This window comes from Hemitrygon akajei, chromosome 14 (assembly GCF_048418815.1).
Source record: "Hemitrygon akajei chromosome 14, sHemAka1.3, whole genome shotgun sequence".
Classification (NCBI taxonomy): domain Eukaryota; kingdom Metazoa; phylum Chordata; class Chondrichthyes; order Myliobatiformes; family Dasyatidae; genus Hemitrygon; species Hemitrygon akajei.
In genome coordinates, this window is record NC_133137.1 from 101,749,842 (window position 1) to 101,771,096 (window position 21,255).

At 40.5% G+C, this 21,255-nt stretch overlaps 1 protein-coding gene across 1 annotated transcript in view; it reads left to right on the forward strand.

Annotated features, from left to right (window-relative positions):
• The window catches only part of exoc4 (exocyst complex component 4), a 507,730-nt gene extending 487,855 nt beyond the window's left edge, over nt 1-19,875 (forward strand). Inside the window, exon 17 of the mRNA XM_073066788.1 lies at nt 16,445-19,875. Coding sequence (XP_072922889.1) covers nt 16,445-16,682 — 238 coding nt within the window. The 3' untranslated portion in view covers nt 16,683-19,875. The remainder of the gene's footprint in view (nt 1-16,444) is intronic.
• The last annotated feature ends 1,380 nt before the right edge of the window (nt 19,876-21,255 follow it).

Consider the following 21,255-nt stretch of genomic DNA (forward strand, 5'->3'; position numbering starts at 1 on the left):
TCCCTATGGAAAGTGGGGGTGTGGGGGAGACAGTGGGTGGTGGTGGGAGAGGTAAAGATGTGTTTCTGAATCAGGGTTAATATCACTTTTATATGTCATGAATGTAGTTATTATGTGGCAACAGTACATCGCAATACATAATAAAAATTGTAAATTACAGTAAATATATATAAAAGTTAAATTAACTAAATAGTGCAAAAAGAGAAAAAAGTAGTAATGCAGTTTTTCAGGGTTCGATGTGTACTTAGAAATCGGATGGCAGAGGAGAAGAAGCTATTCCTGAATCGTTGAGTGTGTGCCTTCAGGCTCCTGTGCCTCCTCCCTGACTGTAGGAATGAGAACAGGCCATGTCCTGGGTGATGGGGGTTCTTAATGATGGATGCTGCCTTTTTGAGGCATCACTTCTTAAAAGTATCTTGGATGCTGGGGAGACTAGTGCCCATGATGGAGCTGATTTGAGTACGCAACTTCCTACAGTTTTTCCGATCCTGTGCATTACCCCTCCTTCCCCATTCCTGATGGTGATGCGCCCAGTTAAAATGCTCTGCATGGTACATCTGTAGAAATTTGCGAGTGTCTTTGGTTACATACCAAATCTCCTCAAACTCCTAATGAAATGTAGCCATTTTTGTGCTTTCTTTGTAACTTCGTCAATATGCTAGGCTCCAGATAGATCCTCAGAGATGTTGACACCCAGGAACCTGAAATTCCTCACCCTTGCCACTTCTGATCCCTCAACAAGGACTGGTGCGTGCTCCCTTGTCTTACCCTTTCTGAAGTCCACAGTCAATTCTTTGGTCTTACTGATGCTGAGTGCAAGGTTGTAACTGCGACACCTCTCAGCTAGCTGATCGATCTTGTACGCCTTCTCGTCATCATCTGAAATTCAGCCGACAATAGCTGTGTTGTCAGCAAATTTATAGAAGGCGTTTGAGCTGTGCCTGGTTACACATGTGCCTCTATACATGGGTGTAGAGAGAGTAGAGCAGTGGACACCATCCTTGAGGTGCACCAGTGTTGATTATCTGAGAGGTGGAGATGTTATTTACGATCCGCACAGATGAGGAAGTTGAGGATCCAGCTGCAGAGGGAGGTACAGAGCCCTAGGTTTTGGAGTTTTTCTGAATAGAATTGTAGAAATAATTGTGTTAAATGCAATGCTGTTGTCAATGAACAGCAGCCTGACTTAAGTAGTAAATTTGTCCAGATGATCCAAGGCCACGTGAAGAGTAATTGAGAATGCATCTACTGTAGACCTATTGTGGCAATAAACAAATTGCAGTTGATCCAGGTCCTTGCTTGGGCAGGAATTAATTCTAACCATAACAATTATGTAAATGCTACTGGATGATAGTCGTTAAGACAGCTCACCATGCTCTTCTTGGGCACTATTATGATTGTTACCCATTTGAAGCAGGTGGGAACTTCTGACTGTAGCTGTGAGAGATTGAAAATGTCTTTGAATACATCCCTCAGCTGGTTGGCACAAGCTTCAGACCCCTACCAGGTACACCACAGATACCAGTCACCTCGTGAGGGTTCACCTTCTTGAAAGACATTCTGACATCAGTCTCCAAGACAGAGATCTCAGGGCCACCAGATAACGCAGGGATCCTTATAGCTGTAGTTTTATTCTCCCTTTCAAAGTGAGCATAAAAGGTGTTGAGCTCATCTGGGAGTGGTAGGATCCCATTGAATATGGCGGAAATAGTAGAGAATGATGTGTTGGATGCAGAGGCTCACGCAGTAGTAGTTGAGGACAAGAGCAGCTCTATCTCTGTTAAGGTGGCACGAAGATGTCAGAGAAATAGAAGAGATGCTGGTGAGGGCAGCATTAATGGCAGAGAATGGGAAACCCCATTCTCTGATGTCCTGGAAAGGAAAGTCTCATCCTGGGAACAGTGGAGACAGAGGAACTGAGAAAATGAAATAGCATTTTTCCTGGAGACAGGGAGGCAAGAGGTAAAGTCAGGATAGTCGTGGGGAGTGGTAGATTTATAAAAGATATAGGTAGAGAGTTTGTCTCCGGAGATGCATACAGAGAGACTGGGAAAAGGAGAGAGATGTCAGAAATCAACCAAGAGAAATTAAGGCCAGGGTGGAAGATGGAGGCAAAGTTGATGAAATTGACAAGCTCAGCATAGGTACATGAAGCAGCACAGATGCAGTTATCAATGTAGCACAGAAATATTTGGGGAGCATTACCAGGGAAGGCTTGGAACATGGACTGCTCCACGAAGCCAACAAAAAGGTAGGCATAGTTGGGGCCCATGTGGATGCCCATGGCTACCACTTGAATTTGGAGAAAGTGGGAGGAGGCAAAGGAGAAATTGTTGAGGGTGAGGACCCAGCTCTTCCAGACAGAAGAGGATGGAGTGAAATTGGTTGGATCTTTTGTGGAGAAAGATCTGGAGAACTTTAACGACTTCTTGATGGGGTTAAAAGTGTATGGGGACTGGACATCCATAGTGAAGAAGGCAAAAGTAATGTTGGCATTTATCTCAAGGGAGGGTGGTAGGCCTCCGTTAGTCTCAATAGACTATGGATTTGCACCTTGGAAAGTTTCCAGGGCGCAAGCCTGGGCAAGGTTTTTTTTTATGGAAGACCGGCAGTTGCCCAAGCTGCAAATCTCCCCTCTCCACGCCACCAATGTTGTCCAAGGGAAGGGCATTAGGACCCATACAGCTTAGCACCAGTGTCGTCGCAGAGCAATGTGTGGTCAAGTGCCTTGCTCAAGGACACACATGCAAGCCTCAGCCAAGGCTTGAACTAGCGACCTTCAGATAACTAGACGAACGCCTTAATCACTTGGCCACGCACCAACACTCCCAAGGGTAATAGAATATAAAAGCAAGGAGCCTTTATAAGGTACAAGTCAAAAGTTTCGGGCTTCATATCTCAGAAAAGGATGTTTTATCATTGGGGAGAGTCCGGAAGAGGTTCACGAGGATGATTCAGGAATGAAGGGGTTAACATATGAGGAGCGTTTGGCAGCTTTGGACCTGTACTCACTGGAATTTAGAAGAATGAGGGGGGATGTCAATGAAACCTACTGAATGTTGAAAGGACAAGATAGGGTGGATGTGGAAAGGATGTTTCCTTTGATGAGAGTATCCAGAACTAGAGGGCACAGCCTCAAAATTGAAGGGCAACCATTTAGAACAGAGGGAAGGAGGAACTTTCTTAGCTAGAGAATAGTAAATTTGTGGAATGGTCTGCCACAGACTGTGATGGAAGCCAAGTACAAGGGTATATTTAATGTTGATTGTTTTCTGATCGGTCAGTGCATCAAAGGATATGGCAAGAAGGCAGGTGTATGAGGTAGAGTGGGATCCGAGATCAGCCATGATGAAATGGCGGAGCAGACTTGATAGGCTGAATGGTCTAGTTCTTCTCCTGTGTCTTATGGTCTTATGGTGCAAATGAGGTGATTAGGGCCAAGGAATTGAAAGTTGTTGAGGAGGTCGAGAGCACGTGAATTGCTCGGATGTAGTTGGGAAGGGACTGAAAGAAGGGGGATCAAATGGAGTCGAGGAATGAAAATACAAGTTTAGGGAAGCAGGATCAGGCAGAGACAATGGGCTACCCAGACAGTCAGGATTGTGGATCTTGGGTAAGAAGTAGAAATGAGCAAGTGCACATTAAGAGAACTGTGAGTTTGGTGACAGTGGATGGGAGTTCTCCAGAGATGATGAGCTAGTGATGGTTCAGGAGACAGTGGTCTGATGGTCCAGAGTGGGGTCCTTTTCAAGGTGGACGTAAGAGGCAGTGTCTGAGAGTTGCCACCACACTACAGTGGTACGCTCTTTGCAGATTTGATGGTAAGGTTGGAATTGGTGCAGAGAGAGCAGAAGGCTGTGTGGTCAGAAGGAATAAGGTTTGAGGCAGAGAGAGCAGAAGGCTGTGTGGTCAGAAGGAATAAGGTTTGAGGCAGAGAGAGCAGTGCTAACGTTGAGCCGGTTGATGGCTGGTCAGTAATTAAAGATGAAAAGATCCAGAGCAGGCAGAGAACCAGAGGAGTAGATGCTTCAAAGTAGTTTGATAGGTTCAACATAGAACAATGCAGCACAGGAACAGGCCCTTCAGCCCACAATGTTGTGCCAAGCCCATTAAATTAATAATCCAACTAATCTATCTGACTACACAATGTCCACATTCTTCCATTTTCCTCACACTCATGTGCCTTAAAAGAGTCTAATGTACCTACCTCGTCCACTACCTCAGGCAGTGCATTCCACTCTCTGTGCAAAAAAAGCTTGCCCCTCACATCACCTTCTAAATTCCCCTCTCACCTTGAACAGTTTCCCATTTGTGGAATAGCTCCATTCTAGTGTGAAGCTTGTTGGATCTAAGGTGCTGCGGTGCAAAGCAAAAGAGTGTGAATACCCTGGGGGCAATAATGCAACCTTGCTTTGACACCAATTTGCAGAGATCAGGTTTGTCATAAACTTGTTGATTAAAAATACAGCTCACACACTATCATGAAGCATTTGCTCAATGAATTTCTGTGGGGAGACAAATTTATGAAGCATATCTCACAGCTCCTCCCATTTACAGAGTCAAAGCATTTTTTTGACCTCGCAAAAGCATTTGACTCTATCAGTTCTTAATAATTGCCTTTGAACATGTCCAGCTTGTGTTCTGAACAGCTGGTTTACACTCGCAGTACCATGTGAAACAATTGAAGCTTAGTTTCCTCCCTTAGACTTTTAAATAGATTCATCTGATTTGCATTTTATTGCAGTAATATCCAAATATTATTATTCTTTAAAAGTATTAATTAAAGCTTTCAGCCTTGTACCTTTAAAACTCACAATGAACATCAGTGCTAACTATGTGTCTCTCTTACTGGCTGTGTTAAATTTCCTGTTCACTATTCTCTGCCATACAAAATGTAAGGCCATTAACCTTGTCATCATTTCTGCAATGAATTACTCCAGAGTTTAATTCATTTATGTCATATCCATGCAACCTGTGGACAAACAACATTCCAAGCAACTATGGGATCTCCAGGTTGGGGTTTGTATCAGGTGCTGAATTGTCTCTTATTACATCAGGGTTTCCTAATCTGGGGTCCATGGACCCCTTGCTTAATGGTATTGGTCAATGGCATAAAAAAGGTTGGGAACTTTTTTTAAGGGTGAAACATGCAAAGATTAAGGGGAACATGAGGGGAAACTTCTTTGCTCAGAGTGTGTAATGAGCTGCCAGCACAAGTGGTCCATGCAAGCTCGATTTCAACATTTAAGCAAAGTTTGGATAGGTACATGGATAGTAGGGATATGGAGGTGCAGGTCTCGGTGCAGGTTGATGGGAGTAGGCTCTTTAAATGGTTTCAGCACGGACTAGATGGGCCGATGGGTCTGTTTCTCTGCTGTACTTCTCTATGACTCTATGAATCCCTGGATTATACCAAAATTGATACATTTGCATGTGATCAGTCAGTACCTATGTCATATTATGTGCCCAAATTTCACACTTGTGAGAAATTTATAAACTATACTGGTGGCTCTCTCAATAAGCCAGTGAGTGGAAAGGGTGGCAGGAAAGTCAGCATCCGATGGATTTCTATCAAGTTGTAATTGATTTGCTTTTAATTCTTTTATTATTTCTCTGGATTGCACTGCTGCTTTCTGTTCACAGCATTACCCTCGTCAAATCTTAGACAGAACATCAGGATCAAGCATAACCTATTTCCACCTCAGTTTTATGAGTTCTACACTTAGTGGCCACTTTACTCCTTCTTGTTAATTCAAAATATCTCATCAGCCAATCATGTGACAGCAACTCAGTCCATAGAAGTGTGCAGACATGGTTAAGAGGTTCAGTCATTGTTCAAACCAAACATCAGAATGCAGAAGAAATGGGATCTAAGTGACTTTGACCTTGAAATGATTGTTGGTGCCAGACGGGGTGGTTTGAGTATCTCTGCAACTGTTGATTTCCTGGGATTTTCATGCAAATTGTCTCAGGAGTTCACAGGGAATGGTGTGAAATAACAAAAAAAAGTCGTGAGCGGCAGTTCTGTGGGCGAAAATGCCTTGTTGATGAGAGAGTTGCTTTTAACTTCCTAAAAAATTTCTCTGGATTAAACTTTTGGCTTCTGTTCATAGCATTACACTTGTCAGATCTTAGGTAGTACCTCAGGATTAAGGATAGTTTACTAACACTCAGTTTTACGGGTTCTGTGTTTGCTAATGAGCTAATAAAAGGAACCACGGATTCTTCAGCAGATGGGGCAGTTCAGTACCATCATTCCCACAATCCTGATTGAGGAGTTGCAGAACTTGGGCCTCTGTACCTCCCTCTGCAACTGGATCTTCAAATTCCGAACCGGAAGACCACAATCTGTGCAGATTGGTGATAACATATCCTCCTCGCTGACGATCGACACTGGTGCACCTCAGGGGTGTGTACTTAGCCCACTGCTCTACTCTCTATATACACATGACTGTGTGGCTAGGCATAGCTCAGATACCATCTATAAATTTGCTAATGATACAACCATTGTTGGTAGAATCTCAGGTGGTGACAAGAGGGTTTACAGAAGTGAGATATGCCAACTAGTGGAGTAGTGTCGCAGCAACAACCTAGCACTCAGCATCAGTAAGATGAAAAAACTGATTGTGGACTTCAGGAAGGGTAAGACAAAGGAACACATACCAATCCTCATAGAGGAATCAGAAGTGGAGAGAGTGAACAGTTTCAAGTTCCTGGATGTCAAGATCTCTGAGGATCTAACCTGGTCCCAACATATAGATGTAGTTATAAAGAGTTTGAAAAGATTTGGCATGTCAATAAACACACTCAAAAACTTCTATAGATGTACCATGGAGAGCATTCTGACAGGTTGCTTCACTGTCTGGTATGGAGGTGCTTCTGCACAGGACTGAAAGAAGCTGCTGAAGGTTGTACATCTAGTCAGCTCCATCTTGGGTACTAGCCTACAAAGCACCCAGGACATCTTCAGGGAGCGGTGTCTCAAGAAGGCAGTGTCCATTATTAAGGACCTCCAGCACCCAGGGCATGCCCTTTTCTCACTGTTACCATCAGGTAGGAGGTACAGAAGTTTGAAGGCAAACACTGAGCGATTCACGAACGGCTTCTTCCCCTCTGCTATCCGATTCCTAAATGGACATTGAACCCTTGGACACTATCTCACTTATTTTTTATATACAGTATTTCTGATTCTTGCACATTTTTTAATCTAATCAATGTATGAATACCGCAATTGATTTACTTAATTATTTATTATTATTGTTGTTTGTTTATTTATTTATTTTTCTCTCTTCAATGTTATGTATTGCATTGAACTGCTGCTGCTAAGTTAACAAATTTCACATCATATGCTGGTGATAATAAACTTGATTCTGATTCTGAAATTCAGGTTTAAGTTTATTGTCATTCAACCATACACATGTATACAGCTAAATGGAACATTGTTCCTCTGAGGCCAAAGTGTAAAACACACAGCACATACAGTCACAAAATAATATTAACTCAAGTCCCTGAGTGGTATGGCCTGATGAAGACTGACAGGTTAACATCAAGTGTAAACTGTACTGGTGGCTCCCTCTAGTACTGGTGCATGGCCTATGCAACAAGTAGTTTATAATCAACATTTTCTACCGAATACATGGTAACTCCATGTGTTCCCAATGAAGAACTCAAGCATTTCAATCACAAATACTCCTGGTTGTTGGACAAAGATGCTCAGTACTTCCTTGAAATTGTGAACATTGTTAGCCCCATTGCTTCTTTCATAATAATTCCTGTCCCAGCACATCTCTCCCTGTATAGTGTTTTCATGATTGCTGTGATAATACGAAAAATGGAAATAATTTACCCTGCTGCTGGTATATTCTAATGATGGGATTCTGAATGATGAGTAACAGTTCCGTACTGATTTAATTGGCATATTCATTCATTTCTCATAAATAGCCAGTCAGATGTATCAACTGCAAAAGAAAACATTAAACCGGAGGGTGCATTTTCCAAAACACAGACATTAAGACAGGCAAAATGGCAATTTTAATTATTCCTCATTGTAGGTTATGTTGAATAGGGTGTACTGTCCCTGCCTTATATGAATTATGCTGATATATAAAAATGAAATTTACATTTAGTGTAATGTTTCAAACCAGACCGTGAAACGTTATTCATCCAAAGAAAATTATTTGCAAAACAACCCAGTAAATCTATCTAATTTATTTACAATACTGAAATATTCTACTGAGTGCTGTGACCAGAATTATAAACATATATCACTACTTCTGTCTCCAAATGTGAATAAGCTGGATTTTAAATGTTTTATATTGTAAATTATCATCAGTCAATATTCTCATATGTTTTGGTATTTAATACACTGGAATATTTTATGCAATCCTTAAGGTTTATCTATTTTCCAGTTTAAGGAAAATCAAACCATGCCTTGCAGTGATAACAATAGCTCTTCCCTTAATGATACAGGGAAAGGTAACAGCAGTATTATATTAAGTATTAATCCATTCATGAACTTACTAATAAATTTACAGCAGGCTTTATGAAGCTGGGATTTCTAGTCAGTGCTGAGAACGTACCATCTTGTATAAAAAGGGCCTTTCAGACTCCAGCCTCAGAGCTAGTGCCTTGAAATCCAATAAGATCCACCTTTGTGCACTTACACCACAGCAGTACAGTATTTTCACTCTCAAAGTTCAAAGTACATCTATGTCACCATATACAACCCTGAGATTTGTGTTCTTGTGGGCATTCACAGTAAATCCAAGAGACGCAATAGAATCAATGAAAGACTGCACCTAACTGGACGGTCAAACAAACAATGTGCAAAAGACAAAGAAAAAATATAAAAATAATAAATAAATTGGCAATAAATATTTAGAACATGAGATGAAGAGTACTTTTAAATGACTCCATAGGTTATGGGAGCAGTTTTGTAATGCGGCAAGTGACGTTTTACCCTCTGGGTGCAGAGCCTGATGGTTGAGGGGTAATAACTGTTCCTGAACCTAGTGGTGTAGGTCCCGAGGCTACTGCATCTCGCTCCTGATAGCAGCAGCGAGAAGAGAGCATGGCCTGGGTGGTAGGGGTCCTTGATGATGGATACTGCTTTCCTGTGACAGTGCTCCATGTAGGTGTGCTCAGTAGTGGGGAGGGCTTTACCCATGATGGATTGGACTGTATCCACTATGTTTTGTAGGATTTTCTGTTCAGGGGCATTTGTGTTTCCATAACAAGTTGTAATGCAACCAGTCAAGATACTCTCCACCACACATCGATTGAAGTATGTCAATGTTTTTTATGTCATGCAGAAACTTCTCAAACTTCAAAGTAAGTAGAGATGCTGCTGTGTTTTCTTCATAATTGCACTTACGTGTTTGGCATAGGGCAGATCCTCTGAAATAATTACACCAAGAAATGTAAAGTTCCTGACCTCTACCTCTGATCCCCCCATGAGGATGGCTCATCGACCTCCGCTTTCCTCTCCTGAAGTCAGTAACCAGCTCCTTGGTCTTGCTGGCATTGAGTGAAAGATTGTTGTTATTCCACTACCCAGCCAAATTTTCAATCTCCCTGCTATCTGCTGATTCATCATCTACTTTGATTTGGCCAACAACAACAGTGTCGTCAGCAAACTTGAGTATGGTGTTGGAGCCTCACAATCATAATTATAAAGCGAGTGGAGCAGGAGAGTAAGCACAGAGTCTTACAGTGCACCTGTGCTGAAGGAGATCATGGAGGCAACGTCGTTGCCAATCCAAACTGACTGGAGTCTGCAAGTGAGGAAATTGAAGATCTGATTGCACAGGAAGTACTAAGATAGTATTGAATGCTGAGCTGTAGTGATAAAGAGCATCCTGATGTATGCAGTTTTTCTGTCCAGATGTTCCAGGGTTGAGTCAATGAAATGGCATCTACTGCGGACCTGTTGCTCTAGTAGGCAAATTTGCCTAGAAGTAAGTCGCATCTCAGGCAGAAGTTAATACGTTTCATCACCAACCTTTCAAAGCACTTCATCCCATATCTACTGCAAGACAATAGTCATTGAGGCATGTTACCACATTCGCCCCATCGAGGCCTGCTGAACTATTAATCTGCCTAGTCCGATCGATCTGCACCTGGCCATAGCCCTCTATACCCCAACAATCTATTTACATATCCGAATTTCTCTTAGACATTGAAATAGACCCCACATCCACCATTTACACTGGCAGTTTGTTTCCACACTCTCACTACTCCCTAAGTGAAGAAGTTCCCTCTCGTGTTCCCCTTAAATACTTCACCATTCACCCGTAATCCATGACCCTAGTTGCAGTCTCACCCAAGCTCAATCGAAAAAGCATGCTTGCATTTACCCTGTCTATATCCCTCATAATTTTGTATACCTCTATCAAATCTTCCTTGAATCTATTACATTCTAGGAAATAAATTCCTAATCTATTCAATCTTTCCCTATATTTCAGGTCCTCAAGTCCCAGCAACATCCTTGTAAATTTTCTCTGCGCTCTTTCAATCTTATTTACATCTTTCGGGTAGGTAGGTGACCAAAATTGCACACAATATTCCAAATTAGGCCCTATCAAAGTTTTATACAACTTCAACATAATATTCTATCTCCTTTACTCAATATTTGATTTATGAAGGTCAATGTGCCAAAAGCTTTCTTTATAACCCTATCTATGTGTGATGTGACTTACAAGGAATTTTGGATCTGTATTCCTAGATCACTCTGTTCTACTGCACTCCTCACTGCCCTACTGCTCATCACGTAAGATCTACCCTGGCTGGTCCTCCCAAAATGCAACACTTCTGTTCAGGGCCCATGACCTTGCTGCTACATTGCTTCGTATCTATAGATTCTGTTTGTCTCCCAAGTAAATACAGATGCAAAAAATTAATTTAAGATCTCCCCTGTCTCTTTTAACTCCAAGCATCGATCATCCAGAGTTTCAATTTTGTCTATCCTTTTGCTCTTAATATACATATCTTGTGAAGCTCTTTAAGATTCTCCTTCACCTTGTCTGCTAGAGTACCCTCATGCCTTCTTTTAGCCCTCTTATTTCCTTCTTAAATGTTCTCTTACATTTCTTATACTCCTCAAGTACCACATTTGTTCCTACCTGCCTAACCCTTCTACGCACCATCTTCTTTTTCTTAACTAGGTCCTCAATATCTCTTCAAGACCAAGGTTCCCTAAAACTGTTTAGGGAATAATTGCTCCCTGAACCTGTTTAGGGAATAATTGAAACCTGCTTGAAGCAGGTGGATACCTCAGACTGCCAAAGGCAGAGGTTAAAGATCTGAATGAACACACCTGCCATTTGATCAGCACAGGTCCTTAGTATTCAGACAGTAGTCCATCTGGACCCATTCACCCTTCTAAAGGATACTCCCAAATTGGCCTTTGACACTGAAATCACAGGGTCACCAGGGACTGTGGGAGTTTATGAAGGTTCTTCCATGTTTTGACAGTCAAAGTGAGCTTAGAAGGAATTGAGCTTATCTGATAGCAAAGCCCTGTTGTCACCAAAGTTGCTTAGCTTTACTTTGTTAGAGTTAATTGCATTCAAGCATTGCCTAAGCTGTAGAACATCCTTCAGTGATTCATGTTTGGTCTGGAATTGCCACTTCATATGTAAGATAGCTTTCTGGAGATCGCAGCTGGACCTCTTGTATCTTATTTGGTCACCATTGATTTGGCCCTCATCGGAATCTGGATTTCATGGTTTATCCAGGGCTTCTGGTTGAGGAAGACTCGAAAGGATTTTGTGGGGACACACTCGTCTATGACTGGTTATACAAAGTTTGTGACAAAGTTTGTATTCATTCAGATCCTCTGATGAGTCCTTGAACACAGCCCAGTCCACCAACTCGAAGCAATCCCTCGGCTGCTCCTCTGCCTCCCACAACCACCTTTTTGTTGTCCTTATCCTTGAGCCTTGTTCTTTTGTCTTTGTCTGAATACAGCTAGGAGAAAGACAGATCAGATTTCCCAAAATGTAGTCTTGGCATTCCTAATCTTAGTAGAGCCGTGTTAGAGTGTGTTGGGACTCCTAGTGCTGCAGGTGATAGGTTGATGATAATTGAACATAATTTTCAGGTTTTCAAGTCAGCCTTGTTGTTCACTTTCTGTGGAAATACTGAAAGCTGGATTTCAATGTGAAAGTCAAGTTTATTGTCATCTGCCTGTACATATATACAAGCAAATGAAACAACATTCCTCCAGACCATGGTGCAAACACAAAATATAGATAACACATAACCCATATACCAAACTATACAAAATATTACTATAAATAAGTAAGTAAAATGCATGTAGTGTGCGACCCAGGTAAAGAGTAAACAGCTCGCTGTCCAGGTGATGAGCCCTCAGTGGTGGCAAGGTATTCATTAGTCTCACAGCATGAGGGCAGAAGCTGTTACTCAGTCTTGCAGTCCTAGTCCGGATGCTTCTGTGCCTCCTTCCTGAGGGTAGTGGGTCAGAGACTGTGGGAAGGGTGGTAGGGATTCTCAACAATGCTTCAGGCCCTTTGTCTGCTGTACTCCTGGTAAATGTCAGTCAGAAATCAAAACAGCAAAATTAAAAAACAAAACTGCATGCATTTTCAGAACAATTGACAGCTATTAAGAAGAAACAGATAGCTCATCTCATTAAAGAGAGAGAGAGATTAGCTTCACTTGACACATGTACATTGAAACATACAGTGAATAGGTTGTTTGCATCAAATCAAATTAAATCAGCAAGGATTGTGCTGGGGGGAGCTCACAGGCATCCCCACAACTTAATCACATGCCTTTGGAATGTGGTAGTGTGGATCTTGCCTCACATACCTTTTCCCACGGATGACCAACTTGACTCAACTAATAAACTGGTCCACAAGTAAGAAGACTGAGTTCAATTGTACCTCACAAATGAATACTTTTTCATTGCAATAATGAGGAAGTATTGCAGCTTAAATGTTAAGTTGGGGTCTGTCCAGGTGCTAGTAAGTTATATAAATCCAGTATCACTTCAGAAAGAAGAGTCAAAGTCAACAGATCAATCTATCATTGGCATAGGCTAGTTTGTCATTCAGCTTCGCATGTTTAGAGCTAATCGAAACATCATTCCTCTGGGGTCAAGTTGTGAAACACAGTACACATAATCGCACACAGCACGTATTGTTATGATTCAGCTCATTCAGATAAAAAGTAATATTAGCTATTACTGAGTGACATGGCCTGAAGATTGACAGGTTGACATAAAGTGTGAGGTGCATGTCTGTACGAGAGTATGATGTCACTGGCACTATTATAAAACAAGCAGTTGTATAAATATGTGGATCAGCAGCAATAAATGACGAAAAGAGACTAAAAGGAGCGGACTGAGCACACAGTGTGATGGGACCAGAGTTATCGCTGCCAATATGGACTGTCTGTTGCTTTATCTGCCCATGTAACACAGTCACAGTCAAATTATTAATTGTATAGCAGTTTTTGGATATATTTAAATCAAAGCCTTTTTTTTAATCTCCAATGCCTTTTTAACAGTTATTTATGCAGATCATGCTGTAGCAAAACATTATTAAGATGGTGGATCATTGAACTGAGACTAATATTAGGCACAGTGTTTATGGATCTGATATGTCACTGAATGTAAGAGAACAAGTGACAAAAGAACTCTACGCATTCCTGCTTCCATGAATATCCAGCCTGCTGGTTTGTAATAATAGAAGAGAATGTCTGACATCTCAAGTTAAAACAATGCTGTATAGTTTTAAAAGTTCCCAAAAAAGTTAGTGAGATATTTTTTTTAAGAGTTGACTTCATGACACATTGCAGACATAAGTGACATTGATGCATGTTTAAACTGGTGTGAAATGGCCTCCTGTTAAGGAGACCAACAGATTCTGTAGATGCTAGAAATCCAGACTAAAACACGCAAAATGCCGGAGGGATTCTGCAGGTCAGGCGGCATCTATGGAAATGAAAGAAGAGTCAATGTTTTGGACTAAGACCCTTCCCTCACATCAATAAGACAAAGGAAATGGTGATGAGCTTTAGAAAGACTAAGCCTCCACTGCTTCCTGTTACTATTGACGGTGAGGACGTGGATGTGGTGAGGACCTACAAGTACCTGGGGGTGCACCTGGATGACAGAGTTGAGTGGAGCACCACCACAGAGGCTACGTACAAGAAGGGCCAGAGTCGTCTCAACTTCCTGAGGAGACTGAGGTCCTCTGGAATATACAGGCTTCTCCTTCACATGTTCGACCACTCAATCTTTTACGCGGTGGTGTGCTGGGGCATTGACGTCAACACGGGTGATGCCAACAAGCTCAATAAACTGCTTAGAAAGGCTGGCTCTGCTATAAGAATCAAACTGGACACACTGGAGGCTGTGATAGAACAAAGGACTATACAGAAAATCCTGGCAATTCTAGACTGTGTTTCTCACCTTGGCTGTACAGAGGAGCACTTTTAGTAACAGACTAAGACAACTGCTCTCTTGGTGTACAAGAGTAACTAAGCAGTTCTCCCAGTTTCCTGATTAATACTAATTTTATATGACACCTCGGACAAATAGTCTGATAATTTATTTTACCGATGCTTGTTTAAAGTTACTGTACATTTAGTGGCTGTAATTTTTCCCTTCAGCTCCCTTCATGTGTGCTTCATAGCTGTAAATCATTTACAGAGACTGTGAGGTCATGAAGTCTTTATCATTATTTCTGTACAGAACCATCTAGTCCAGCATGGTCACGTACATCTCCATTTCATATCATTCCTGCCAACTATCGACATTAACATTACTGTTTCTCATCCTGTTACCTATTAGAATAAAGGATAGAGGAAGTCTAATGAAAGATGGGAAATAGATTCACAAGGTTTTGAAAAGAAATAGTAATAATGCTGAGAGCCCTGGGCATTGCAGAGGTGCTCATTTGAGTTGTGAAGAGTGTGAGCTGTTCCAAGACCAAGAAATTATTTGTAAATGGGAACAAGGCCTTGAATGACAAGGGGATTCAGGCATGATAGATTAGTAATATTCAGTTCATGAACAAAATGTCACATATGAAATGGTTAATTTCTGTTAATTCCATACTTGTTTCCGCTGGAAGATCAGGGCCAAATTTATTACTGGAAGGTTGTAATTAACTCTGAAATCTGTATTGCCTTTGGTCATGAACACTTTGCGTAAATGAGTTTCAACTCAACACTAATTTCAAATAATTTTTCATTCTTTTCTTTAAGGTAATTCATAAATATTTATGGCATACCTAACTTGTACAAAACTTCAAAATTTGATGGATGATTTCAGTGATCATATCTCATGAAATATAAAAAGTGAATATAATTGGCCTTTTATATCCTTAAGATTTCCTGTTTCGACTTTGTGCATTATTGCAATCATCTGGACAGCCTTATTTTCAATCAGATACTGTCCATGCTTTAGGTAATCACAGTTCCAAATTATAAAGGGTTTTATTTGTAGACAATCCCTTTTATCACTAAGTAAACCAGCCTTTCCCTGGTATCGCAAAAGAATTTGCAAATCAGCTGTAATAAGTCATTTGGTATTTTATCTCACCTCTTCCATAAAAATATGATTTTAATTTATGAAGTGTTTTATCACATCTTTCAGAAGCCTGTTTTGACACAAGAAATATGAAAATAACAAGTGGGCAAAAAAGTCACTGATTTGTTAGGCCTGTCCCACACTTGGTCAGGATAACCTGAGCATCAAGACCAGAGAATTATAATGTTTTCTTTTGCCAGAATAGAATCTTCCAGAAATTGCAAGAGAGAACCCCACAATGAAAAGGGTAAATTCTCTTCCCTCCATCTACTTCAGAAAATGCAAATTGCATGGATCAAATATAATTTATAAATTTGTTTGCATTCTGTTTGATGCTGTGTCTGCCCTGATCTACAACTGGAGCTGAATCTAACTGGTAAATGATGTATTTTCGTACAAACTGTCAGGATTTCCCATTATCAGTGCACCCATGTTTGGTATATATAACACATTTAAACTGAGAAGTTTTTAACTTGGTCCCAGATACTTGTAGGCAAATTGTTAGTATGCTTCACTACAACAAACTTCCTGGTGTTTACCAGCAATTATGTTGGTGACTCTGCTGATAGATTTTGTGTCAGCTTAGAGTTAGCAAAGGATCCTCAACCCTGCTAACTTGAATGAAAATTCTGCATGTTAAAAAAAGTATGATGAATTAAGGTTTTAGAATGATTGCACTTTATCATTTAAAATTGTACTAATTTTGACCTGATTAAGAATGTTAAATGCTCTGAATATCAAAATTTTTTAAATAAAAAAGCTGGCATTGGAGCTCATAACCTTAATCCTAAGCATATTTCATCATGTGAAGTGAAACTATTAGCAGAAGGAATTGGCAGTTCACTTGATGTTTTAATTCTGGTTTGCCATTTTTTTTGTTCACAGGCAGTACTACGAGATGTTATACAACAATCCTGACGAGCTGCTCAATTTGGTGGTGGACCAAGGGGTGAAGTACACTGAACTGGAGTACATTAATGCCCTAAGTCTCCTCCACCGCAGCCAGACTGGAGTTGGAGACCAGACCACACAAAACATGCGTGTGCAGCGGCTGAAAGAAATTATCTGTGAACAGGCTGCCATCAAACAAGCCAGTAAAGACAAGAAGATCACGACAGTCTAGGAAGCTGACATAAAAGAGGAAATGGAAATTTAATCTTAAAATTGTTGCTAGGTTCTAAAGCAAGCTGCCAGTATGTTTGGCATTTGTTTAGTTGTTCATACCAATTAGGGAAGAAATATGTTATAAAAGGTAATTTGGCACTACTGTACTTTGTTGCCTCCAGAGAAGTAGTGAGGGATGTTCTCTTCGGAAGAGTTTTATCTGCTTTACAATTCACTAGCCAACTATAATAGAAGCTTAGCATTAATGAAAAACACAGCTCTGCTCCAAAAACACACTCTTTCCACTTTTTCGTCCTTTGGAGTATCACAGAGTTGCCTCATGCCACATCTGTGTAATCGGAGGGTTGGATTACCGTCAGCGCTACCCAATGACCATCTGACATCTAGCAGTGCCATCAGTTTCAGGCGACATCCACTTTCCATGTTGGTGCCGAGCAATACTTCTAACAACCTTCCTGCGTAAGGGTGGGTACTCAAACTATCTGACATGCTTCCCCCTCCCAGTCTGTTCTCTTGCTACCAACATTGACAAGTGTGTCCAGTTGACACTATTGGTGGGGATTGTATTTAGGGTCAGCTACTAATGAGCAACTGACTATACACCATAGAATGATCACCTGATACTATTGCCATTAACATGGTTTATGCTGTATATATACCATTAAATATCTCGAGTTGACACCCAAAATGTCAATGCTATAAAAGTCCTAATATTTGAATTTAATACTCAATAACTGATGTTTGGATAGGTTAAACTGAATTTAATTTCACCTGGAGTTTAAAGATGGTATGTGACTAGAGGACACAACTAAGACTAAAGCTAAGCTTTATTAATGCACAATGTAGCTAAAGCATTATTGCGCAAGTTGTCTCCTGGTTGTAATTGAAGTTGTTTCAGGGTATCTGGGTATCTTTGTATCTGGGTGTCTGTGCAGTCTTGTGGTGGTATCTGCACCCAGGTTCAAATCTGATCAGCTACTTGCACGCTTTCCATCTGTGCTGGGTTGGGCATCGAGCAAGCAACCCAACCACATAAAACAGACAAACACTAAAGAAATGGTGGGGTTGCTGCCCAATGCACCAAACAAGGCATGGGAAGGAACATGTCTGGGTCCATAAGTGGGAAATGTATCATTCTCTGATGCTTTTCTCCATCACGCAGTCTCACAACATTCTTTATGTGCCCAACCAAAGACAAATTTATATGTGATTACAGGAGAGATCTTCCACTTCACCTAACCTTACCTAACATACAAGACAATTATAAAACATAAGCAAGTGACAATTTCAAAGATAACAATCTTGTTGATCAAACAAATTACTTTAGTGCGGTGTCAGGAATACTATCTACTGTTCCTTGCTGGATTTAAAACTGGACCAAAAATACACACTTGTACCTGTTTTAAAGGCCTTCATTTTTCATAAAATGTGACTACTTAGACATAAAGGGTCTTAAGGAACTTCCAAATAATAATCGTTAATTCCTTCGTTTGAGACTCACACATCCACTTTGCACTAACTGAAAACTGAGCTGGGTAAAAAGTCCTTCACTGACAGTCCAATGGGTAAAAGCTTTCTTGGTAGAACATGTCTAGTTCATGGCGTAGCATACGTGCAATTTCTCATTCTGCTCAAAACAGCATTTGGGATATTAAAACTAGCTTCTGGTTAGGAAAGAAAACTTAAGAGGAAGGCTACCCTGTTCTTTCTTATTGCTTGTTCAAGATATTCAAGCATGTGGACATTTGCATCAGGTCAGAGTTAGGCTCAGACTTGTGCTAATTCTAGTTGGACAGCTAATGAACCAGAGCTGAGCTTCATAAATAAGATTCATTACCAAAAGGTCTCATTGGGCAACAGCTGTTTTGTGGAACAATTAATTCAGGTTTATATAGAGATACAGAATGCAACGGGAAGCTTTTGGGGGAAATAACTGAATAAGTTTGCCTTGAATATTTAGATCTTAGATGATCTCTGATTCACAAAAGACATTTTATGTGACTGAATCAAGCAGAGGGTGTCCACAGAACTGATGTAAAAACGTGAGATTTCACATCAGTGACAGGGTTACACAATTAAGCAAATTTCACTGAAACGAATGGCTGAAAATAAGGTTAATTTATCAGCGCAGCTATACTAAGATTAGATTAACTGTGTCAGCCCCAATTAATAATGAACTTTTATGCAAAGCTCGTTTTTTAAATTATTTCAAATATATTTCTCATCTGATTGGTTTAATCACATTGTCATCTGGAAAATTGATTGGTGATGGTTTCAAAATGAGATGGATTTATGCTAAAATGAACAGAAGAAAAGCACACTTTTTATTCAAAAGACTGACTCTAGCCAGCAAAGAGTTTTATACAAGAAATAATGCAGATGAATGGTTCATATATACTTAAGAAATAATCACTAAATATCTTAGGCTTGTGTAATGACAGAATATTACATCTTCTTATATTCTGAAAGTAAGAACATAGTCTATTGTCAGGGTAAGTAAATTAACCTAAGTTTTCCAATGACAATGGAGATGCCATTTTTTTCAGTACCTCTGACTTAAGCTCACTTTCTTGTTCATTCGGTCAATGGCCTGAGGTTGCCACACGTATAATGATGGGAAAATATGTAGATGCAAATTTGGAAGGGTTTTCGATGTCTTCAAAATCTAGAGTTCTAAGGTCTGCAATAGAAGGCCTTTGAGTCAAGCATAACACATAGAATTTATAAAAGAGTAACATATGTTCTAAGAACTCCTGAATTTTTTTTTCTTTAAAGTATTGTGCATTAAAAGATATGTGCCCTTCCCCAAAAGAGGTTGTCCCCCTTTGTAATTCCTATGTGGCCAAACTTCGGCTGTGTGCAAGAGAGACACAAATATCTGATACAGTCCAGACTGTTACTGGTTTTATCAACAGAAGCAGCATAGAATAGATCACGCAAGCAGGACTCTCTCCAAACTAGGGTTAGTCAAATGCAAAAACAGTACCTGCACAGAATTAGTACGTATTGCAATATTATTTAGGTTGAGGAAATGGATGATTTGTGATTATGACTTCACTGTACGTCGGTTCCTAACTGCATAGACTATATGAGATTTTATGGTGCACTGCATGACCCAATGACTATTCTGTTCTTTATTGTGTGTACAAAGTATTCTACAATAAAACTGGAAAAAAAGCAATTTGTCAGAATTCTCCTGCTTGCCTTTTTTCTATCCCCAGAGGGGAAAGCCCTTTAAATTGAAGTTCTGTGCTTAAAGTGCAGGTTCCCTCTAGTAGCGATAACATCACAGGCCCAGAAAAACCACCACTAGGTTGTCCCTGGAAAATTCCATTCATATCTGGTACCTCCGTGGGGCTGCAATAAATTAGCTTCTCATGGCCAGAGTTGAGATCACTCTTACTAAGTACCCACTTTCACACCACAGCTGTCAAGAGCCTGGTGGGGAAAAAAGGCACAGAAAAGATATGGGTTTAAAAAGAAAATGTAAGACCCTGAAAAATTAGTAAAAATAATGTAGGAATAAATTAAAGGTTATTTACTTCTTCATTGAAGTATTCTAGTGCCCATTGACTTTTCAAGTTCTGTTTTCTACAGGAATTCCCCTTACAACCTTCCACCCCAAAATTCATTTATTTCTGTTAGGATTTCATCTCAATTTCTTGGAAGAGGAATGACAGAAATATATTTTATTACTATGCAGCTCTTCAATAAAGAGAATTAAAATATTTCCGTATCTTGTTTATGTTTACTTAAACTTATAATGTGATTACTGACCTTTTTGCAACAATGAACAACTTGTCAGGTTCTGCCTCATTCATTCCATTAATAATGTTAAACACTTGAAGTAGTTCTAGCACACCTCCTTATTTGATCGCTCATATATAACTTGAATCAACAGAGCTTCTGCTTGCAGATCAATTGTCTGAATACCAAAGTTATCTGTATTCCGATGGGATCCCAGCCAATAACTTATCTAACAGGAAATACTGGAAACACTCAGTATTATAGCCTGCTTCAGCCACCCCGGGAAGAAGGCATCAGAGGTGGGACGTAGTCCAAAGGACAGTCTGAGTGACTGTCTTGGACATTTTTGTTGTGATAAGACCCTGCTGGGCATTGGTAATGTATAACACACCAAGTCTGATTTGCTAGTTCATTGGTGAGGCTGATGGCAGGGGAGCTGCGTGGCCTTGGTTGTGGCACGGACCAGACCCTTGTGCCTCAGAGTCACCTGTTGCAGCCACCAAGGAAGGAAACGCCAGAGCTGGCGGTGTGTCACTGGATTGGGGGCTGGCCCCAGCCGTTGGTGCTGCCCTCCAGGGTTTGCTCGGTGGAAGACAAGCTGGATTGCATTCATCTGCAGCTGCACTTACGTGAGATGAGGAACTGCTGCAGGCTTGCTCTTGCAGAAACGTGGCTCCAAGACTACATCCATGCACCATCAATCTACAGGCTGTGACACTCAGAGACTTGGGCTAGGTTATGATTTGTGATTATGACTTCCCTGTACGTCTGCTCCTAACTACATAAACTATATGAGATTTTCGCCTATCTATGCTTTTTACCTG